At 46.3% G+C, this 19,395-nt stretch overlaps 1 protein-coding gene across 9 annotated transcripts in view; it reads right to left on the bottom strand.

Moving 5' to 3' along the window:
* The window catches only part of CATSPERD (cation channel sperm associated auxiliary subunit delta), a 37,300-nt gene extending 18,193 nt beyond the window's left edge, over positions 1-19,107 (bottom strand). For 4 of the 9 annotated variants that reach the window (XM_027547392.1, XM_027547398.1, XM_027547391.1 and 1 more), the window contains exons 1-12: positions 18,809-19,107; positions 16,247-16,301; positions 14,316-14,392; positions 13,443-13,515; positions 11,617-11,731; positions 8,621-8,688; positions 7,079-7,192; positions 4,421-4,504; positions 3,192-3,342; positions 2,373-2,468; positions 613-695; positions 41-217 (exon numbers count right to left, since the gene is read on the bottom strand). In XM_027547392.1, coding sequence (XP_027403193.1) covers positions 41-217; positions 613-695; positions 2,373-2,468; positions 3,192-3,342; positions 4,421-4,504; positions 7,079-7,192; positions 8,621-8,688; positions 11,617-11,731; positions 13,443-13,515; positions 14,316-14,392; positions 16,247-16,301; positions 18,809-18,852 — 1,137 coding nt within the window. In that variant the 5' untranslated portion in view covers positions 18,853-19,107. Of the gene's footprint in view, positions 1-40; positions 218-612; positions 696-2,372; positions 2,469-3,191; positions 3,343-4,420; positions 4,505-7,078; positions 7,193-8,620; positions 8,689-11,616; positions 11,732-13,442; positions 13,516-14,315; positions 14,393-15,361; positions 15,521-16,246; positions 16,302-16,324; positions 16,460-18,808 lie in introns of those variants that run through there. The other 5 variants (XM_027547395.1, XM_027547393.1, XM_027547396.1 and 2 more) reach the window with 5 other exon arrangements.
* Between the last annotated feature and the right edge of the window lie 288 nt (positions 19,108-19,395).

The raw sequence follows: 19,395 nt of genomic DNA, 5'->3' as shown, positions 1-19,395 counted from the left end.
GAAACTGACCTTCTCCCTACCCCAAATCACGACCACATACTTTGCAGACGCCAGCTTGGAGTTGGGGATCCATGAGAAGGGCTTGGATATTCAGGCGGCACTTCTGGAAATCGAAAGCTGGAAAGAGCACGTCACGAAGCGGGGTCAGTATTTCCAGCATCCCCACGTCAGTGAACATCAGGACTGCCTCTTGGGACCAGATGTTTTGGTCTGCAAACTAAGAGAAGAGTGACTTATGAGATCAGCTCATTCTCATATTTTTTTGAGGATTTAACTTTCCTTATGATTCATATTTACAGAAGGTAGGCCAAAAACAAAACTCTAAGAAACCCCATGGTCTCTGCCACAGTCCATGGGGTCACAAAGAGTCAGACACGACTGAGCGACTGAACAAGAACCAAAAAGGCCAAGCTAAGTCTTAGATACCCTTTGTTGAGACACCTACTTTTCAGGTGTCAAATTAATTAAAATTCATGTTATATTATCATTATTGCTATTAAATGACTAACTGCTATTTTAATAACTAGAGCAATTTCTTTATAAAAAGGATCAGATGTTTGAGAACAAGACTGTTAGTCCTTAACAACTGAGTAACATCGGGATTTTACCCACTTTGATCAGAGAACTTGACTGGATTCCCAGGCTGCCATAATATAAATTATTCTCTTCAGTCAAAACTGCCAGTTCATTTTCATCTAGGGAAAGCCAACAAAACAGAACAAAAATTGAAACAGGGGTTGTTTCCATGGACAGAAGTATAAACATATTAAATATTAAAGTTTAAAAAGTTACCCCAAGTCCCATCATACGGACCAGGGGTCAGCAAGTTTCTTCTGTAAAGGACCAGGTGGTAAGAATGCTCTGCTTTGCTGGTCATGTGATGTCTGTTACAAGCATTTGGCCCCGGGAAAGCAGCTTATGGACACTTTGTAAATGGATAGGCAGGACTATGTGCCAATAAAACTTTATTTAAAACCCATGGTGGGTCATGGGCCACAGTATGCTGAGCCCTGACATAGGTACCACTGTTAGCATTTTAGTAAACATGCTTTTCAGTAGCTTTATATACTTGGGTATCATATTCTGGGACCCTTTAAGCTGCTTTGTATTTTTTTTCTTTTTTTTAATAGCACAAGTTGAGTATTTTTTACTCTGTGTACTTATTCTTAATTGAAGTAGCATGGAAATGTATGTTTATTTCCTTCCATACACATGAGTGTAGTTGACCCTTTGGCATTCTGTTACTTAGATGAATCATAACTTTGTGTAACCAATGCTCCACTGATGAGCACAGGTTGTTTCTGATCTTTGGCAGATATAGAGTTCTGATGAACACAAGATATTCTTAAAAGGCTTTTGTTGTTGTTGTTGCACTGTGTGACATGCAGGATCTTAGCTCCCCAGCCAAGGATCAAACCCATGCCCACCCTGCGTTGGGAGCACAGTCTTAACCACTGAACAACAAGGAAAGTCCCATTAAAAGTTTCCATGAGAAGGGGTAGCAAGATCCAATGTGTATTTTTATTTGGTTTAAAAAAGACAAGGGTGTTTCCTGCTTGTCCAGTGGTTAAGAATTCACCTGCCAATGCAGCGGACATGGGTTCAATCCCTGGCCTGGAAGATCCCACATGCCATGAGCAACTAAGCCCATGCACCACAACTACTGAGCCCACGCATCCAGAACCCGCGCTCCACAAGAGAAGCCGCTGCGATGAGACGCCTGAGCCCCACGACTACAGAGTAGCCCCAGTTGCCGCAACTAGAGAAAAGCCTGCACGGCAAAGAGGACCCAGCAGAGCCACAAATAAATAAATATATTAAGAAAAGGGAAATTTGGACATAGACACCACACAGGAGATGGTAGGAGACAGAGGGGGAAAATAGCCTCCTGCAAGCCAAGAAGAGAGGCCTCCAAAGAACCCGGCCCTGCCAACACACTGATCGCGAACTAAGAACCTGCAGCCCTGGGGAACAGTACCTGTCTGCTGTTCTGATTCACCCGGTTTTGGACTTCCTGATGGTACGGCAGTTAAGATTCTGTGCTCCCACTGAAGGGAGCTCGGGTTCAATCCTTGGTCTCAGAACTAAGATCCCACATGCCCTGAGAAGTGGCCAAAATAATCATAGTAATTCACCCACTTTGTGGAGGTTTGTTAGAGCAGCCCCAGCAAACGACATCCAACTGACATTGCATTTCATTGCGAAAGGGCACAGACGTTTCTGCCCCGAGTTGTTCTAGAACATGTAACAATCATGTTCTGTTTGTTTTGGCCAGGTGGGATCTGGCGGTGGGGGTGGGGCGGTGTGTGTCAAGAGTGAATAAGTCAGGTCTGAAGCGCTTCTAGAAAGTTACCCGGGGGTCAGGCACATACTGGCAGCAACGCTGTGGATGGTGATGTTGGCTTTGACAATGGAATTATACAAGATGCGTTGTCCTTCTCGTACCTGGACAGATTCGACCAGCTGACCTAGTAGACAACGGGGTAAATCCAGAGAGACCTGTGCATTTGTTGGCAAGAGGGTCCCCTGCCACCCACACAGCCCCTTGATTCTTGACTCAAAGGAAAATGCAGCTACGAGATGCAATGCTGTAAAATATCTCATGGAAGACATTAGGTTTAAGAAAACGTGACCTCCCCATCCCACCTAAATCTTGATGTGAGAACTCTTAGGGATGGACTGGATACCAGATGAACTTTAGGATGCCTCTTACTGTACAGGTAACATGTAATCAGGCAGAACTTTCTTTCTGGAGTGGGTGCCCCCTGCATGGCCAGGCCAGCCCTAAGCCCTTTTCTTGCATGGGAAGGAAACAGCCATATTCAGGTGGCCTAACCGGTACTTGGGAGCATGCTGTGATTGAAGGTGCTCTGGCAGCCACAGTTGTGCCCAGAGGTCCTTGACAGCACCTTCTTCTAGGGGGCTGCCTTTTGCTTCTCTCCTGGGACTCATGTGTCATAGGCTTCAAAATAAGATCTCAGTTCTTGGATGTGGCCCCTCTGCCCTTGGGGTCTGGTGACTTTCAGAACCTGCCTACAGGGCCTAAATGTCCCAGGTGGCGTAAAGTGGGGGTCGGGGGTTGCAATGAAGATGGCAAGGTAAGAATCAGCTTGTCATGGTCCACTAAAGTCAAGGGAGAGGGGAAAACAGCCACTTGCACTGGCTATGCCCCAACCCTGGGCCTTGCTCACCTGAGTTTCGGGAAACCAGCAGGTTCTTCTCAGACCAAAAGATAAGGATGCCTTTCTGGCCCGGGGCGATGAGGATGTCAAGGGCCCTGTCATAGTCAAAGGGCAGCCCAAAGCTGCGGTTCAAGGGATGGTCAGAGTAGCTGAACATGGCCTGAAAGAAAAATACTCAATCTTGAGTGAGAAAAGAAATCACCAAGGGGACTCCCCTGGTGGTCCAGTGGTTAACACCCTGCACCCACAGGTTGTATCCAGAGCCTGATTCCTCGGCCACCATTATATTCTTAGGATTTCCAGACTCTGGGAGTGTCTGTTATTCATGACGGGACCCTGGCAGTGTGTGCAGGTGCTTGAGGGGACTCTGGATGGGGGGGTGGCCCCACCGTGTGATTAGAGGGAGGGCCTTTTAGCTACCAGGTGCAGCCCAGCCTCTGGGAGCTTCCTGATCCCTGGGCCTCCCCCAGATTTCAAAGCCACACACTTTGTTCAGGGATTTTGCAGCAGGGGTACCAACTGTACTTTAATCTTTGCCTGACTTAATAGTTTTTCTTCAACTGTACTTTGCATGAACTGATTCCTCTTCTTAGTCTTATCCTAAATGATACCAGTGAGGTCATGGTTTCCATGTCCCGATTTTCTCAACCCACGTGAAAATAATCATTAAAAAAGGGGTGACACGAGGCATGTAATGGCCTCGGGTGCCACCAGTGACACATGCACCGTATCTTATATTCCTACTGAAGTATTGCTGAGTGCATGGCTGAATGAGGTAATGAAGGTGGGTGGTGGTGTGGGTGGGTAGAAGGGTAGATGGATGAGTAAGTAGACTGATGGATGGATGAGTGGATGGATGAATGGGAGAGTGGATGGATGGATGGATAAGCAGGTTAATGGATGGATGGAAGGACAGATAAGTGTTTTGTTGGGTGAGTAGGTGGGGAGGTAGGTGGATGGATAAATAGAAAAATGGAAGAATGAATGGATGGAAGAGTAGGTAGGTAGATAGGTGGATGGGTAGGGGGATGGATTAATAGGTAAATGGGAGAATGGGTAGAAAGGTGGATGGATGTGTAGATGGGTGGATGAGTGGGTGGATGGATACATGGATGGACAGGTGAATCAAAAGCTAGATGGATTTCAGATATGATAATCTAAGTGTATGAGTTTTGACAAAAACCTATTTTGGGGTAAAGGTCACCAAAGTGGTTCTTCCCAGTCCAAATGGTACTTACCATCTGTTCGTCAACAAGAAGCAGCCCGACCTGTGACAGGGAGTGAAAGGAGAAGATCCCCCCGAAGGTCCCGACTAGCTCTGCCTGTGAGACAAACGGAATACTGCATGTAAATAAGATCATCAGTGTGCTTCCTTTATAACTTAACTCTAGATTAGCTAGTAAGCTAAAAGGAAGGAAAGTCTTTTTTATTATGATTTTTTAAATTATGATCTGTTTCCCCTCTGTAGCATTGAGAAAGTCAATTCCTAGGCAGATTGATAAGAAGTCCAAGGTCCTCAAGGAGGAGAAAGGGGTCTGGAATTCTCAAGGAGGAGAAAAGGACAAACTGTTTGTCCATCTACATTCCTTCAGTCCACCACCAGTGAAGCTGCTCAGTTGTGTCCGACTCTTTGCGATCCCATGGACTGTAGCCTACCAGCCTGCTCCATCCACGGAATTTTCCAGGCAAGAGTACTGGAGTAGGTTGCCATTTCCTTCTCCAGGGGATCTTCCAGACCCAGGGATCAAACCCAGGTTTCCCGAGCCTTGCAGGCAGATTGCTAGTCTGAGCTAGTCTTAGTCAATTACACAATTCAGTTTAAACTCTGTACTAGGGATTATACAACAGTAATGTATCTGGCTGGAGGACAGTTTCTCCTTCCTGAAAACCTTCTGACTAATCCTGATATCTTAGAATGTATATCATGGGAGTGGGTCTGGTAAAGTGAAGTCGCTCAGTCATGTCCGACTCTTTGCGACCCCATGGACTGTAGCCTACCAGGCTCCTCCCTCCATGGGATTCTCCAGGTAAGAGTACTGGAGTGGGTTGCCATTTCCTTCTCCAGGGGATCTTGCTAACCCAGGGATCGAACCTGGGTCTCCCACATTCCAGGCAGACGCTTTAACCTCTGAGCCACCAGGGAAGCCCTGTGGGTCTGGTAGAATCTTTCTATTGTTAAATTCTAATCTTGTTATCCTAAAATGTAAATTGTGGGAGTGGGTCTGGTAAAATTTTCACGAACTTGAGACATTCTTTTGATTTATTGTAATAACGAATTAAAAGGTATATAACTCCATTGCTAACACTAGCAAGGGGGTACTCTTTCTGATGTCTGTGTCAGAAGCTTTCTCTATCCCTTTTATACTTTAATAAAACTCTATTACACAAAAGCTCTGAGCAATCAAGCTTTGTCTCTGGCCCCGGATTGAATTCTTCTCTCCTGGAGGCCAAGAATCCCGGCATCTTTCGTGGCTCAGCAACAACCTTTCAGCATCTAGGGCAGAACTTTGAATGAAGACAGCTTGATGTGGGGTGCTTGAGGAAGTGGGGTGACCCAGACTCTGACATGCCTGCCTAAATCCCTCACTCCTGCCTCGGTTCCTCATTCCTGATCTTTGGCTGGGCAGCAAAGTGCCCATTGGCAGGCATGTTGGAGCATAAGGCCAAGGACCCCAACCTATGGTCAGTGGGACAAGTTGCCATGGCAACCCACCTGGCTCCCCCACCCCTCCCTGGACATCTTTCAGGTAAGAGAGAAAGACTCCCATCTTATTTAAGCCTCTGTTACTTGGTTGTGTTTGGGTGTGTATGTGGGGCAGGGGGGACAGTATTTCTATTATATACAGTGTTATGGACCAAATGGTGTCCTCCAGTTCATAGGTTAAAACCCCAACCCCCTGTCTTAGTCTGTCCAGGCTGCTACAACAAAATATCAGAGACTGGGTGGCTTATAACAACAGAAAGGCTGTTGTTTGAAGTCCAAGATGAAGGGACCAGCATGGTCAAGTGAGGGCCTTTTCCTCGGTTGCAGACTTCTTGGTGTGTCCTCATATGGAGGAACGGGGTGAGCTGGCTCTCTGGGGCCTCTTTTTAAAATTTTTATATTTTGGCTGATCTGGGCCTTCCTTCCAGCACACAGGCTTTCTCTAGTTGCAGAGCACTGGCTGTAGAGCTCAAAGGCTCAGTAGTTGCAGCATACAGGCTTAGTTGCCCCATGAAATGTGGATCTTAGTTCCCCAGCCAAGGATTGAACCTGCATTCCCTGCACTGGAAGGTGGATCCTTAACCACTGGACCACAGGAAGCCCTTCTGGAGTCTCTTTCATAAGGGCACTAATTCCATTCGTAAGGGCTCCACTCTCATGACCTAAGCACCTCCCAAAGGCTTCTAATACAGAATCACATCAGGCATTAGGATTTCAACCTATGAACTGGGGTGAGGGAAGTGGGGGGACACAAACATTCATAGAACCTCCAAAATGATAGTATTTGGAGGTAGGGTCTTTGGGTAGTGATTAAATCTAGATGAGGTCAGGGTGGGATTAGTGCCCTGATAAGAAAAGACACCATGAAATTAAAAGATGCTTGCTCCTTGGAAGGAAAGCTACGACAAACCTAGACAGCATACTAAAAAGCAGAGACATCACTTTGCTGACAAAGGTCCATATAGTTAAAGCTATGGTTTTTCCAGTAGTCATGTATAGATGTGAGAGTTGGACAGTAAAGAAGGGTGAGCACCGACGAATTGATGCTTTCGAACTGTGGTGCTGGAGAAGACTCCTGGGAGTCCCTTGGACTGCAAGAAACCCATGCCTTCTGCATTGCCAGGTGGATTCTTTACCACTGAGCCACCAGGGAAGCCCCTATTTGTTCATTTTCTTACCACACTGAACATACACGTCTTTCCTGTGTGTACTTCTGAAATCTGTATCCTCGGGAGTTTGAGAAATAGATGTTGGCCTGAGACACCTGATCTCCACGCAAATAAGCAAAAACCGAGTTACTTATATCCTGGAAGAACACACACATAAAACAGTTACTTTAAAAGGAGATAAAAGGTGGAATGGGGTGGCAGCTGGGGAGATGTTCTTTAAGTAGGTAGATAAGTTCTGGAGGTCTAATGCAGAGAATAGTGATCACAGACAATACTAGATTAGAAACGTCAAAGTTGCTAAGAAACCAGGTCTTGGTTATTCCCACCATAAAAAAGAAATGATAATTTCATGACATGATGTGGTAATCATACCGCAATATCTAAGTGTAGCAAATCAACACATTGTATACCTTAAATTTACACAGTGTGGTATGTCAATTGCATCCCAATTTAAAAAGGGGGTGGGTGGAGAGGAAAAATCGGGGGAAAAAAGGGACTTCCTGGGCAGTCCGGTGGTTAAGACATCGCTCTTCCACTGCAGGGGGTGAGGGTTTGCTCCCTGGTTGGGGAACTAAGATCCTGCAAGCGAGAAAAATAAAAAGATTTTCTTTTTTTTAATTAAAAGGGAGTGGGGAGACAGATGCCAATGATCACATTCCTGTGCATTTCTCCCAGGGAAATGGAAACTTGGTGTCCACACCAAAAAGCTACATGAACGTTTCTAGTGATTTTATTTATGAAAGCCAAAAAGTGGAAACAACCCAATTCTGGTATGTCCAGGCCATGGAAAATTACTCAGCAATGGAAAGGAACAGACTAGTGACATATATGCAACAAATTGGATGAGTCTCCTGAGAATTTTGCTGAGAAAAGCTATTCTCCAAAGGTTTCATATTGTATGACCTCATTTATAGAACATTCTTGAAATGATACAATTAGAGAGATGGAGAACATTAGTGTTTGCCAAGCGCTAGGGCAGGGTAGGGAGGTATGGAGAGCCTTGGGGCCATGGAATGGTTCAACATTTTATTTTATTATTACTGTTACTGTTTTTACTTTTCGGCTGTGCCATGCAGCTTTCGGCACTTTAGTTTCCCAGCCAGGGTTGAACCTGTGCCCCCTGCAGTGGAAGCACACAGCCTTGACCCCTGGACCACCAGGAAGTCCCCAGTTCAGTATTTTGATGGCAATAGCAGTTCTCTGACTTGACACAGTTGTACCCAAATCAATTTCCTGTTTGTATCACTGTAGTTGGTCATGTAAGATGTAACCACTCAGGGAAACTAGCTGAGGGATACATGGGACTCTGTATAATTTCTTCAACTTCCTGTACACCTATAATTATTTCAAAATAACACATTAAGAAAAAAAAAGATGAATATATTCAGTGTGTCAGCCAGATGAGCCCCTCCCATCTCTCAGGTCCTCTTCTGAACCCAGTAAGATAACACAGCCTGAGTCCATCACACTCCCAGCCCTCAAGGCTTACACTGTCCTTATTTCCATTCCTAATTATCTCTGCTCACAGCAGAGTAGAAAATGAGATAATGACACGTGGTACTCACCATGCAGAATGAATTTCCACTGTAACAACAGTTGTCACCAGATACATGTGACACAGGGTGTTGTATGCCTGAAAGTAAAAGGGAACTGAGATGATCTCTGAGTTCCCTGAAGGTTCCGAGAGAGAAGCTTAGAGCGGGGCTTCCCACCCTCCCCACTGACATCTGTGGCCAGACTTCTCAGTTAGGGGGCTCTTGGACACTGCGGCATGTTTCACAGCATCCTGCTTCTGTTGTTGTTGTCCAGTTGCTAAGTTGTGTCCAAATCTTTCTGACCCCATGGACTGCAGCACACTGGGCTCCTTTGTCTTCCACTGGAGTTTGCTGGAGTTTCCTCAAAGTCATGTCCATTGAGTCAGTGATGCTATCTAACCATCTCATCCTCTGCTGCCCCTTTCTCCTTTTGCCTTCAATCTTTCCCAGCATCAGGGTCTTTTCCAATGAGTCAACTCTTCGCATGAGGTGGCCAAAGTATTGGAGCTTCAGCTGCCTACTTCTACTGACTTATTTAGCTTACTAAATCACTTATGTAGTGACTTATTTGACCAGTGTCACTCTCCTCTAGTCTTTTTTTAAGATCTTTTTTTTTTTTTGGATGTGCATCATTTTTTAAAGTCCTGATTGAATTTGTTACAATATTCTTCTGTTTTATGTTTTTTGGCCATGCAGCATGTGGGATCTTAGCTTCTCAACCAGGCATCAAATCCCCATCACCTCCATTGGGAATTGAAGTCTTAACCACTGGACCACCAGGGAAGTTTCTTTCCTCCAGTCTAGACAACTAAAAATGTCTCCTGACATTGCCAAGTGTCATCTGGGGGTGAGGGGTAAAGTGTCCCCCAAAATAGCAGGAAGGGCACCTTTCTCTGAGCAAGGCATCCTTTGTTTCTGAAGGAGAAGCTTCAGCTCCAAAGGAAACACACATGTGGCCAAAAGCGTATGAAAAGATGCTCAGCATCACCAGTCCTTAGGGAAATGCAAAGCAAAACCACAGTGAGACCCCCACCTCACTCCCATTAGGACAGCTACCATGACAGAATCGGAAGACAGGTGTTGGTGACAAATGCGAACAACTTGGAACCCTTGTGCACTGCTGGTGGGAATGCCAAATGGTGTGGCCAGTGTGGAGGGTCCTCAAAAATGGGAAAATATGAGCCAGCAATTCCACTTCCAGGTACATACCTTCCCCCAAATTAAAAGCAGTATATACATGTTCAAACCAGCATTATTCACAATAACTAAAACATGGAAGCAGCCTGAGTATTTGTTGACAGATAAATGGATTAAAAAAAAAACGGGCCTAAGGACTTCCCTGGTGGTCCCTGGTGGCTAAGACTCCGCACTCCCAATGCAGGGGCCCGGGTTCCATCCCACATGTGGCAACTAAGACCCGGTGCAGCCAAATAAATAAAATTTTTTTAAAAAAGAGTAGGCCAGCTGATGTCTCGGAGGGAGATGAGTGTTTGTGCTGAATGTGACCCTTTGATGAGATAAGCCTAAGCCTGGCCCCCAGGCCGCCTGGCTTCACTTGGGTTATACATTCTCTGTGGGCCATTTACGCTGTGTTTGCATGGCACCTCAGCCACCGGGCTTGAAACCTTCCAGCCGTCAATCACTAACCATCATCAATCAGTCACTTCCTGGAGGGACAGCCTGGAACACAGTGATGAGACACGTAAGCCAGAGACCAGGGCAAGGCGCGGCTCTTCTCCCGTGCTTCTCTTTCCCTCCAGCGGGGAGGGGGGGTACTGTGATTGACTCTCCAGCCAGAGCTTAGCAAGCTCCCCCGCAGGCACTGTGGTGACGGACTGCAGGGCTCCATCTTGTTGGAGGGAGTGGGGACCACAATCTTTCACCACCAGGAATACAAGTGGAGCAGAAGGATAACAGGTTGCAAGATGGTGGTATACCACCCCAGTGGTTCTCCACTAAGGGAATTTCAAGCCCCAGGAGACACTGGGTGCTGTCTGGGGACGTGCTTGTTGTCAGGACTCAGCTGGAGGGGGGTCCTGGCATCCAGTGGCTGGGGGCATAACTGCTGCCCCCACCCATAGCACCCAGAGAGTGCTGCATCCCCAGTGTCAGCAGGGCTGGGGCTGAGAAACCGAGTACTGCCCCGTCTCTCACCAATGGGGGCCCCTGTCCTCGTTCCCCGCGAGGGACGGGCCATCCCTGTCTGTGCTTCTCTTCTCTAGAAAGTACCATCTCCCTTTTCTTCACTGGACCCCGTCTCCTTGCCTCCTCCACCAGGGTTCTCGCTTTCTCTGTCCTTAAAGCCTGAGCTTCTCCACTGTTTCCTGTCCTGAAGGTGACATCTGTGGGACTGCATATGCGCCCCACTCCGGCATCTCGGACCCATTGTCTGCCTTCCCTGGTCCTCCCTGATTTCCTTGCCATCACAACTCCCACTGAATCCTCTTACTGTTCCAGTCAGTGATAGCACATTTCTGTGGCTTGTCACCACAATCCCCAATGGAAACAGTCCCCAACCTGTGGGATGGGGGGCTTAGACCAGCTCTCACCGAATTGCAAAGGATCACGTAGGGAATTCCCTGGCAGTCCAGTGGTTAGCACTGGCCACTTTCACTGCCTGGGGCTCAGTTCAATCCCTGCTCTGGGAACTAAGACCCCTCAAGCTGTGCAGCATGGCCAAAAAAAAAAAGAAGGACAGCGTAATGTCCAGGGACCGATGTCCAAGTAAAAGCATTGTCTGTAACTTCCGAAACTTTTCTTTGATGTTGGCCAAACGCAAACAAGGTTTTTAAAAAATACAAAATATAGGGACTACCCTGGTGGTCCACGGTTAAGAATCTGCCTTCCAATGCAGAGGACGTGGGTTTGATCCCGGATTGGGGGACTAGATTCCACTTGCTGCAGAGCAACTAAGCCTGTGCACCATAACCACAGAGAAGCCTGTGCACTGCCACAAAGATCCCAAGTTTGGCCACTGAGAGCCAATGCAGCTAAATAAATATTAAAAAATTACAAAATACGCGTACCTGTAGATGCAGTCCAGAAGTTGGCTTCATAATCATAAACATAGACTTTTTGATTCACTACTAACAGCAATACCGAACCAGCAAAATGTGCTGATGTCACTTCTGGTGTGCCAACCTAAGAATAGGATATACACCAGGATATCAGTATGTGCAGCTTTTCAAAATCGATTTCAGAAAGCAGTACTTCTAAACAGGCATCCCAGGAACGTCTAGGTCAGCGAGCGTTTGGGGTCCTAGATGCTGGGAACTGTGCGTCCTAGGGATCAGCTGAAAGGAGAACTGGGGGGTTGGCATTAGTGTTGGGTGTCCCTGGGAATACGCAAGTCACTCCATCTCCTCCCACATCAAAACCTCTGAGGGGACTTGCCTGCTGTCCAATGGTGAAGAATCTGCCTTCCAATGCAGCGGACCCAGGTTTGATCCCTCGTTGGGGGAGCTAAGATCCCACATGCCGTGGGGCAACTAAGCCTGTGGGCCACAACTAGAGAACCCGCTTGCTGCAACTAGAGAGAAGCCCACGTGCTGCAATGAAAGATCCCACCTGCTGCAAGTAAGACTCGACATATTGTTCTATGTCTGTATCTCCATTGCTGCCTTGTAGATAGGTTCATCAGTACTATCTTTCTAAATTCCATAAGCATGCATTAATATACAATATTTGTCTTTCTCTTTCTGACTTACTTCACTTTGTATAATGGGGGTCTAGGGTTGTCTACCTCTTTTTACAATAGCTGGGACATGGAAGCATCCTAGATGTCCATTAACAGATGAATGCTTACAGAAATTATGGTACATAAATAAATATTTTTTAAAGGACCTTTCCTGAGGATAAAGCCTAATGCATCAATAATGAATGATGAACATAACTGATCAATGTGTCACTTATCAGAAAAACTGAGACTTCCCATGTAGCTCAGCTCTTAAAGAATCTGCCTGCAATGCAGGAGACCCTGGTTCAATTTCTGGGTCAGGAAGATCTGCTGGAAAAGGGATAGGCTACCCACTCCAATAATCTTGGGCTTCCCTGGTGGCTCAGCTGGTAGAGACGTGGGTTCAATCCCTGGGTTGGGAAGATCCCCTGGAGAAGGGAACAGCTACCCACTCCAGTATTCTGGCCTGGAGAATTCCGTGGACTGTATAGTCCATGGGATCACAAAGAGTCAGACACAACTGAGCGACTTTCACTTAGCTATCAGAAAAACTGGTATTAATATTTTAACAGATGATAGAACCCTCTGGAGTATAAGTGCCAACCATCAGATTTCTCAAGATAGTTACTGAGAGGGTACAGGTGTTTCTGTTTTGGTTGACAGTAATTTGGGGAGGTCCTAAAATCAGTGCATGTCATGTATCACAAAACCAATTATAAAGAGCTCTTGGAAGACATCTGATTCTTTTTTAAGGGAAAAAGAATATTTGTTCTGGTAGTAAGGGCAGAATAGAATCAACACTCCTTCCAGATTAGAAATGACTCTCAGTGCCTTTAAGTCCCCAAACTACCAAACACAGAGCAGTATGTGCACGGCGCTTCCCAGCTGTATCTAGCCCTGTGTGCCTGCTCAGTCACTTCAGTTGTGCTGGACTCTTGGCAACCCCATGCACTGAAACCCACCAGGCTCCTCTTGTCCATGGGATTTCCCAGGCAAGAATACTAGAGTGGGGTGCCATTTTCTCCTTCAGGGGATCTTTTCCACCCAGGGATTGAACCTGTGTCTCTTGCATTAGCAGGCAGATTCTTTACCATTGTGTCACCAGGGATGCCCCTATATCTAACCCTAAGTATTACTATTTCAAGCATCTCTCAGATGGTTCAACAACATAACTACCTGCATTGACGTAGGGATGGAAAATGGAATGAGACTGCTCTCAAAGGTGTCCTTTGTGAGAAAAATTTGTCTTCTGAAACAAACAGGAAAAGGTTTCAATTAGGAAAAATTCACCCAAGCAAAGAAAAAAGACAATGTCAGGCATTTTAAAAAATGTTCCATTCAAATAAAATTCCTTTCTTAACAAGGAACCAGAGATTTCTTTATCTGTCTGTCTATCATCCATCATTGTCTATTTAGCTATTGCTCATCTGTTTATTTTTGCATTAGTAAACCTCTTTAGCATGGCTATTTGACTTCTAGAAATAACAGTTGAAAAGTGTGACTGCATCAAAAATAAAATTATATAAAATGTACATTAAGTCCCAGCTTGTTTTGCTGAGGGTGAACTTCAGGTTTGTCCTTTATTTCACGCTCAGCCCACTAAAGTAAAGGCTTTCATATCAGGAATGTGACAGAAAAAAGAAACAGTATGTTCCCTTAGGCAGGTAACTTTTAAGAGGCCAAAGGCCATCCATGAACATGGTATATTGTTGCCTTATCCAGATCTCTTTCCCTTGCCCCCCCTCTGGAAGAATTTTATGGTTTTAAACAGAGAGGAGTTACTGAGTTCACTCCTATGTATTTTAAAGTTTCTGTTTCTACTGTGAATGGCACTCTTCACAGCTGCCCTATATCAAGCCTCTGTGACAAGCTGTACTGTAATTATTTATCTTTTCACCTCTTTCTCTCCAGTTGGACCCCAACTGTGGACACCCTATAGGCTAGCATCTAGCAACAGAGGACTGAGCTGTCTTTTTTCCTAATGTTTGTGTAATCAAAGAACAAGGGTGAATGTAATGGTTTGATAAAAAGAAGGGAACGATATCTTACCCTAGATACAGGGCTAGGTTTTTCTTACAAGGATGCTTAATCAAGTGAGTTTTCCCAGATGAAAAATACAGGCGGTCCTAGAAAGAGAATCACAAAATTTTAATCCCTATCGATCCTAATAAACACCTGATGAAAACAGTTCCCTATGGGCAACGTGGAACTTGTAAAGGTAGAATCTGAGTTGGGCAGGTGGACTGCATTTATGTCATTTTCCTGATTTGATATTATCATCTGATTTTGTTAGAGGTCACCAATGGGAGAAGCTGGGTGAAAGGGACCTGGGATGTCTCAGCACTGTTTTGTACCTTGCTATGAATCTATAATTATGTCAAAAACAAAAAGTTTAGGGACTTCCAAGGAGGTCCAGTGGTTAAGACTCTGCCTTCCCAAGCAGGGGATGCAGGTCCAATCCCAGGTTGGGGAGCTAAGCTCCCACATGCCTCTTGGCCAAAACACCAGAACATACGATAGAAGCAATATTACAACAAATTCAATAAAGACTTTAAAAATGGCCCACAACAACAACAATGAAATCTTTTACAAAAACATTAGAACTTTAAAAAGTTTCACAGGACAATAATCCATATCACTTCGCCTCGTGTATGCTATTTGTTTACAGATTACTCATCATTTGAGAAGCTCGAGGACAAAAAAAGTTAGAAATCTGCTAATAAATAGTCACTTGGTTATTTAGCAAGTGCTGACATCACTTCTGAGATAACATGATGTCAATGGGAAACACATTTGAGCTGACAGAGTATTTTTTTCTTCATGCATTTTGGCACATGTGGGTGAAAGGAAGTTTCCTGCTTTGTTTATGTCGTGTAAACAAAGTAATTTGCCTACTATGCTAGTCTGCATTTAAAACCTCCTGTCAGGTGGTCTAAGGCTAAGACTGTGCTCCCAATGCAGGGGGGCTGGGATTCAGTCCCTGGGAAGGGAACTCGATCCCTCATGCCTCAACTAAAAAAGATTCCACATGCTGCAAGTAAGATCTAGTGCAGTCAAATAGATTTAAAAAAAAAAATAAACCACACACAACTAACCCTCCAATCAGATAGAACACTGAATAAAAACTCGGATGATCTTTTTAAACCCAACTCCAGCTTCTGGCTTTGTTGTCTTGTACTGTTGTGCTAAGTCACTTCAGCCATGTCCAATTAATTCTTTGCCACCCTGTGGATCGTTGCTTCTCTGTCCATGGGATTCTCCAGGCAAGAATACTGGAGTGGGTTGCCATGCCCTCCTCCAGGGGATCTTGCTGACCTAGAGATTGAACAATGACTCTTATATCTCCTGCATTTGCAGGCAGGTTCTTTACCACTAGCGCCACTTAGGAAGCCCTCGTTCTGTCTGAAAGTGAAAGAAAGTGAAAGTCGCTCAGTACTGTGTTCTGTCTACTTCATCTCAATTTTTAATAGCTTTTTAGTGACATGGGAGAGGTTACTGCCTACTTCAAAAGGCAATAGTAAGGATTAGATAAAGTAATATTCTATGCCGCCCACAACACTGACACCCAAGAAATACTAGGAAATACTCATTCTGATCCAGCAATAAAAGTAAAGAATGAATGTTAACTATGGAGCCATGTGTGTGCATGGTCTGTTGCTTCAGTCATGTCTAGACTCTTTGCAACTGCATGGACTGCGGCCCACCAGGCTCCTCTGTCCATGGGGATCCTCCAGGCAAGAATACAGGAGTGGGTTGCCATGCCCTCCTCCAGGGGAGCTTCCCCACCCAGGGATCGAACCCGAGTCTCTTGCATTGCAGGATTCTTTACCCACTTAGCCACCTGGGAAGCCCGCGGAGCCACATAAGGTGTTAGTTGCTTAGTTGTGTCTGTGTGCAACCCATGGAATGTAGCCTGCCAAGCTCCTCTGTCCATGGAATTCTCCAGGGAAGAATACTGGAGTGGGTTGCCAGACACATACCCCTTGTGTTTTCTCTTCGACAGGAAACACCTTTCCCGTCCTCAACGTTCGAATACTAGAGGTGAGACAAGAAAATACCTGTCAGTATTTATTCAGTATTCAGCGTGACTCCTACCAAGTTTCCTCTGGGTTAATGGTGCAGTACCAGTTCTTGAAGCTTGTAGGATTAAGGGAGTCCCTGGAGAATCTGATGAAACAGTGAGCCTTCCTCACCTGGAAAGAGACTTATGTATAGGCAAGAATGGAGACATAATTCCCCAGAGCTCATCAAGGGTCATTTGCAGACTGACTCCAGATTAGGAATACTTACTCCTGGATTTTGAGGGGGTGGTTTTTGGCTAGGGGGATGGGAGGTTGTTGGTGGCTGGGAGAATGTTGGTCCAGTTTACAGCAGGTTCTTAGGACTTCCCTGGTGGTCCAGTGGTTAGAAGTCTGCCTGCCAGTGCAGAGGATGTGGGTTTGATCACTGGGTTGGGAAGATTCCACATGCCAGGGAGCAACTAAGCCCATGTACCACAGCTACTGAGTCCATGCTCTGGAGTCTGTGCACATCAATGAAAAGTAGGCCCCACTCTCAGTAACTAGAGAAAACCCACTTGCAGCAACGAAGATCGAGCACAGCCAAAAATTAAATAAAAAAAAGATTCTGCCGTCTACAGCAGGTTCTCAGTCTTGCATGTGAGTTAGAAGCACATGAAGGTCCTGATAAACTGTAGACTGCTGGGCTCCACTGCTGAGTCTCAGCAGATTCAAGGATCTGCAGTTCTAACAAATCCCCAGGTAACGCTGATGCTACTGTATCAGGACCGCACTTTGAGAACCAGTGTGGGGAAATGGGAGGATTGGATGGTACCAATCTTTGCAGACTTTGAGACACATCCAGCTAGCAAGTTTTACCTGAAAGTCCTACTCCCCACTGCCCTATTAAAAGCAAGTGTGTCTTTAATTTTACGGCGTATGTTTTTACTTCTATAAAGTAAGGTTAAGGAATCACTCTGCTATGAAATTTGTTGCAGTGATCAAATGGGAGTATGTACCAGAAATACACATTCTCTACTTCATCGGCAAACAGGGCTCTCTGAATGTACAGCTTATTACTGGCAGGAGTTCCCTGAGGGTTGAAACTGGGCTTTAGCATCTGTCCAGTGCCTGTGGCACCTCATGTATGATATTTACTAATCTAACATTTACTGAAATGAAAACATTTGGGGCAAGGAGTGAATAAGAGAAACAGTCAATACCCTATGGAGTTAATATCTTAGTGACAGCAACAAACAAGAAAAAATAAGTTTAACAGAAGTTAGTGATATATAGGAAGCAGCAGCTATAGGGGAGAAGTGAAGTGAAGTCGCTCAGTCCTATCTGACTTTTTGCGACCCCATGGACTGTAGTCTACCATGTTCCTCCGTCCATGGGATTTTCCAGGCAAGAGTGGTGGAGTGGGTTGCCATTTCCTTCTCCAGGGGATATTCCCGACCCAGGGATCGAACCCGGGTCTCTGGCATTGTAGGCAGATGCTTTACCACCTGCGCAACCAGGGAAGTCTATAGGGGAGAGGGGGGGGTCTTTCAATAAAGCAGTGTACTATTTAAGTTGGTAACTGAATGAAGAGGTCACGGAGAAAATCTGGAAGCAAAGCGTCCCAGGCAGAGGGAGAAGCAGGCCCCGAGTCTCCCCTGTTCCACAAGGGACCGGTGGCTGGGAGCAGTGATTCAGGGGTGGGCAGGGGCGACATCAGTGGTTGTCACATCCCCTGCGGACCCTTGGTGATGCCTAGACACGTTTGATTGACTGTCAAGTCTGGGGAACAAGGTACTACTGGCATTGAGTGGATGGAGGCCAGGGACGCTGCTCAGCATCCTACAATGTACAGGACGGTCCCACCCCAGAGAGTGATCTGGCCTTAGATGTCAGCAGCGCTGTTGAGGAACCCTGGGCCAGACCATGCGAGGGAATGAAGGCTGTGCAAGGAAATTGGTTTTTATGCTGGGTGCCACAGGGAAGGGGAATTACGAGGTCAGATTCGTTTACAAACAACTTCTTTGGCTGCCAGGCACAGCCCAGGGGTAGTGGTGGCGGAGGTGGCTTGAAGGCATCGGAATCAGGCTAAAGTCTTTAAGTGGCAATGGGAGGACTTGGTGATGGGCTGGAAGGCATGAGGTGGGAGAGAAGAGTGGGAATCAAGTAAACTGGGAATCCTCAATGAGGTTGGGGAGCGGAGCATCTTTCCTAGTTTGCGCCCAGAGATGAGTCTGCCCCCTCCCCGACCCCTGGCAGTACCCCAGGCCCGGAAGGGCAGCCCCACCGGCACAGCGGCCGAGCTTTCACCAGCGGGCAGAGCCGAAAGGTGGTCGCCACCACCAACATTAACACCAGCATCTCGCTCCGGCCGTTGCCTCCAATACGCAGACTCATTTGCCGCGGGGAGTAGTTTCACAGTCTGGGCATGCGCACCTTGCTCCCCAGGAAGCCCGAAGCTGACCTTCTCAACAAGCCCCACCCACCCACCCCACCAAACCAAACGCTTGGGCATGCGCACACGGCCGCCCATAGGCAATCTACCTTTTCTGCTCGCACTTAGCGTCTCCCGGGAAACCCGAATCCATCAATCGTGACGCGTCCAGAGTCCGAGCATGCGCATATCACCTAAGTTCCTAAACCTGTTTGGACTGGGCTGCCCACTCGTTCCTAAAGCTGCGCTTGCAGCCACGGTTTTGTCTTTCTAGGGGCCATCATGCGTGTCCACAGCCCTCCCCGCGATTCGAAGGAGCCTTGAACACGCTGGCTCAGGTCAGTTCAGTCGCTCAGTCGCGTCGGACTCTTTGCGACAGTCCATGGACTGCAGCACGCCAGTCTTCCCTGTCCGTCATCAACTCCCGGAGCTTGCCCAAACTCATGTCCACCGAGTCAGTGATGCCATCCAACCATCTCATCTTCTGTCGTCCCCTTCTCCTCCTGCCTTCAGTCTTTCCCAGCATCATGGTCTTTTTCAATGAGTCAGTTCTTCGCATCAGGTGGTCAAAGTATTGGAGCTTCAGCTTCAGCATCAGTCCTTCCAGTGAATATTCAGGACTGACTTCCTTTAGGACTGACTGGTTTGATCTCCTTTGCAGTCCAAGGGACTCTCAAGAGTCTTCTCCAACACCATA

Source organism: Bos indicus x Bos taurus, chromosome 7, assembly GCF_003369695.1.
Source record: "Bos indicus x Bos taurus breed Angus x Brahman F1 hybrid chromosome 7, Bos_hybrid_MaternalHap_v2.0, whole genome shotgun sequence".
Lineage (NCBI taxonomy): Eukaryota > Metazoa > Chordata > Mammalia > Artiodactyla > Bovidae > Bos > Bos indicus x Bos taurus.
Note: the sequence above shows the minus strand (reverse complement) of the source record. Positions and strands in the feature narration are given on the sequence as shown.